The 2,678-nt window shown below is 44.0% G+C and overlaps 1 protein-coding gene across 1 annotated transcript in view; it reads left to right on the top strand.

Annotated features, from left to right (window-relative positions):
* Window positions 1-2,678, top strand: part of LOC119587802 — a gene marked incomplete in the record, with an annotated part of 9,646 nt that overhangs the window by 2,680 nt on the left and 4,288 nt on the right. The window contains 1 exon segment of the mRNA XM_037936500.1: window positions 1-352. Within this exon segment, the coding sequence (XP_037792428.1) occupies window positions 1-352 (352 nt within the window).

Genomic DNA, 2,678 nt, shown 5'->3' with positions numbered 1-2,678 from the left:
ACGACGGCGGCTCGCAGGGCAACCTCTATTACTACTACTACCCCGTCCAGGAGTACGGCGAGACCGGCGCTGCCTCCGGCGACTTCGACATCTTCACTGCCATCATCCTGCCCCTGCTGATCCTCGGCGGTCTGCTCCTGCTGCTGTCCTCCCTCACCTTCACCCTCACCACCGGAAGGGCCCTCAGCACCGAGACCCAGGAGCCCGCCCTCATGGACCAGCTCCACGACGAGATTGAGCGCGTCTTCTACATCTACCTCAACGCCTTCGAGAGCGAGCAGTGCCTCCAGAGGACCATCTGCGAGATGGGCGCCTACTCCAAGGACCTCAAGGGCAAGGACTTCGTCCTCGGGTATGTTACATGACGGACTTGACGTGACTGACCTCACACTATCATCTATTTCCACCGACAGCCTTCATCCATTCATGCATTCACGCTCACTATTTTCTCATTTATTGTCAAATTTATATTAATCTAGTCGCTTTTAATTTACTTAAATACCTTCAGCTATTTGATACCATAGTCCAGATCATTTTAACTTCCAGGAGGCTAGCCAGTAGTCATCATTCCCATCATATAACCCCATGATACTAATCTCATCCGTCACAGCCATAGCTCAGCATGACCGCATTCATGACTCCCCGACCCCTGGTGCATGACTCGTGAGTCACGGCCCGCTGCTTTAACTGACAACCGTCATATGACATGACAGCAGCTTCCCTCTTAAATTCTGTCATTGACTGGACACGCCCTTGCCCTTACTTCTAATGCTCTATAAAGTTCATGTGCCATAACATGACTTCCCTCTGCGCTTTGTTAAAGTTGTGACTCGTGATCACGGAAGAGTAGTTTATAAGCATACTAACACTGTACTTACTTAAATAATGACTTACTCCCTTCGTTTCTCTTCGCTTGTAGCTTTATTATTCACTGGGAAGATATACTTAACCTTATTTTAAAGCAATAATAACCCGTGAAGTGAATCTGTGTAATCAATAAATGCACACACTAGGTAAGAGTTCTACCCGACGACAGACAACAGCGCGTGACTATTAGACCTTGTGGCGTATCTGACTGACCCGCGACTCTCTCATTTCACTGACTGATCTCAAGCCGTGACTTAAACTTAAACTCGACTTTAAAAAGATGTTTCGACATGACAGCTGCCCTATTGAGACTTAGTACTATAGACTATGGAGTTAAATAAGAGACGTTTGTTTATTATAAGCCATACCTATAATAACGGAGTCAGGAGGGTATCAATTCATCATAGACTTTAACGACCACTTCCTTAGAACAGACTTCTTACCATAAATTCTTGATAGCGATAATAACGACTCACTGAACTAATCGAAATACCCTTGACCATGCCAGTTTGATTCGAGTCATTATTGACCGTAACACGAAAGACAGATCGATTAAAATGACGTAGCAGATCGGCCTCTGGCTTCCTGGCGCCTCCAACCACTTTCTCCCCCCCCCCCCCGCGAACACTCGGTCATTCAGACATCTAGCTTGACTTGCTGTTCACAATGCTTGACACGACACTTTGACCTATGACCTTTGCTTAGCTGGCCTTTTGACAGGACCTGTTCATTGTTCATCTATGATAGCATGTAATATTCTGTGAAGTAAAAAAAAAAGCTAGACAGTGAATAGCATAGCATAAAACAAGTCATGACATAATTCCATGACATTTCACTATGACGGCAGACTTTTATGAAAGACACTGTGGTTTCTAACACAGATGACAGACATTATGGCTTTAGATTCTTAACGATAGATATAACTTGAAAAAGGTAAATGGCGTTTGACTTAAAAGTACCGGATAATAATCAAGGTTGACTTTGGAAGGATTAATTGACACACTGACCACACTTGCTGGCATTCTTACTGATTGACGTTTTACAGCAGAAACAGACAGATAGATACGAAAGGTAGCCTAATGGCACATTTTTATTCCAGCAGACTGACATCAAACAGCAATCCAAAAAGACACGCCATGTAAAACACATAAGTCCTTACAAAAGTTACTTGTCACTCGCTCACATCAACTGGCTGACTCGACACGCCACTTAACAGGGACTCATCAAACACTCAACAAATCCACAGTTTGATTACTCTTATGCCTTACACCAAACCATTGCCCATACTTTAAACTTTCAGAGAACCACACGGGGATTTATATTAACTTGCTGCCATTATAATTATACACAGACTGACTTGATGTTTGACAGTAACTCACAGCCACGACAATCTGACACAAACAGACTAATTACGACAATCTGACACAGACAGACCATCTGACTGACACAAGACCAAGAAAATGACCCACACAAACAAGCATTTAGTGTGACTTGGAATAACCTGCAGACACACAACCAAGAAATAACACTGCAACCACAAATGCACGAAAACAATAGCTGAAAACAGACAGGGCGACCCAGTGCACTTGACCTCCACTTTAGTCTACCCTTTTAGCCTTGACTACACTGCACTTTTTAGGTCAGTGACTTATTTCACAGTTAAACCTACAAAGGCCGGAAACCCCGTGGTAACTCGCTCCGGCTTGTGCCAAGCGCCATTTCGTTTTTCTTCTGTTTTTGTTCGTCCTTTTGTTCTTCTTTTCGTTCTCTTTTCGTTTTGTAGTTTTCGGCGAGGTCGTTGAAGTAACTGC

The sequence above is a fragment of the Penaeus monodon genome, chromosome 23 (assembly GCF_015228065.2).
Source record: "Penaeus monodon isolate SGIC_2016 chromosome 23, NSTDA_Pmon_1, whole genome shotgun sequence".
Lineage (NCBI taxonomy): Eukaryota > Metazoa > Arthropoda > Malacostraca > Decapoda > Penaeidae > Penaeus > Penaeus monodon.
The sequence above is the reverse complement of the archived record's forward strand: the minus strand, read 5'-3'. Positions and strand labels throughout refer to the sequence as shown.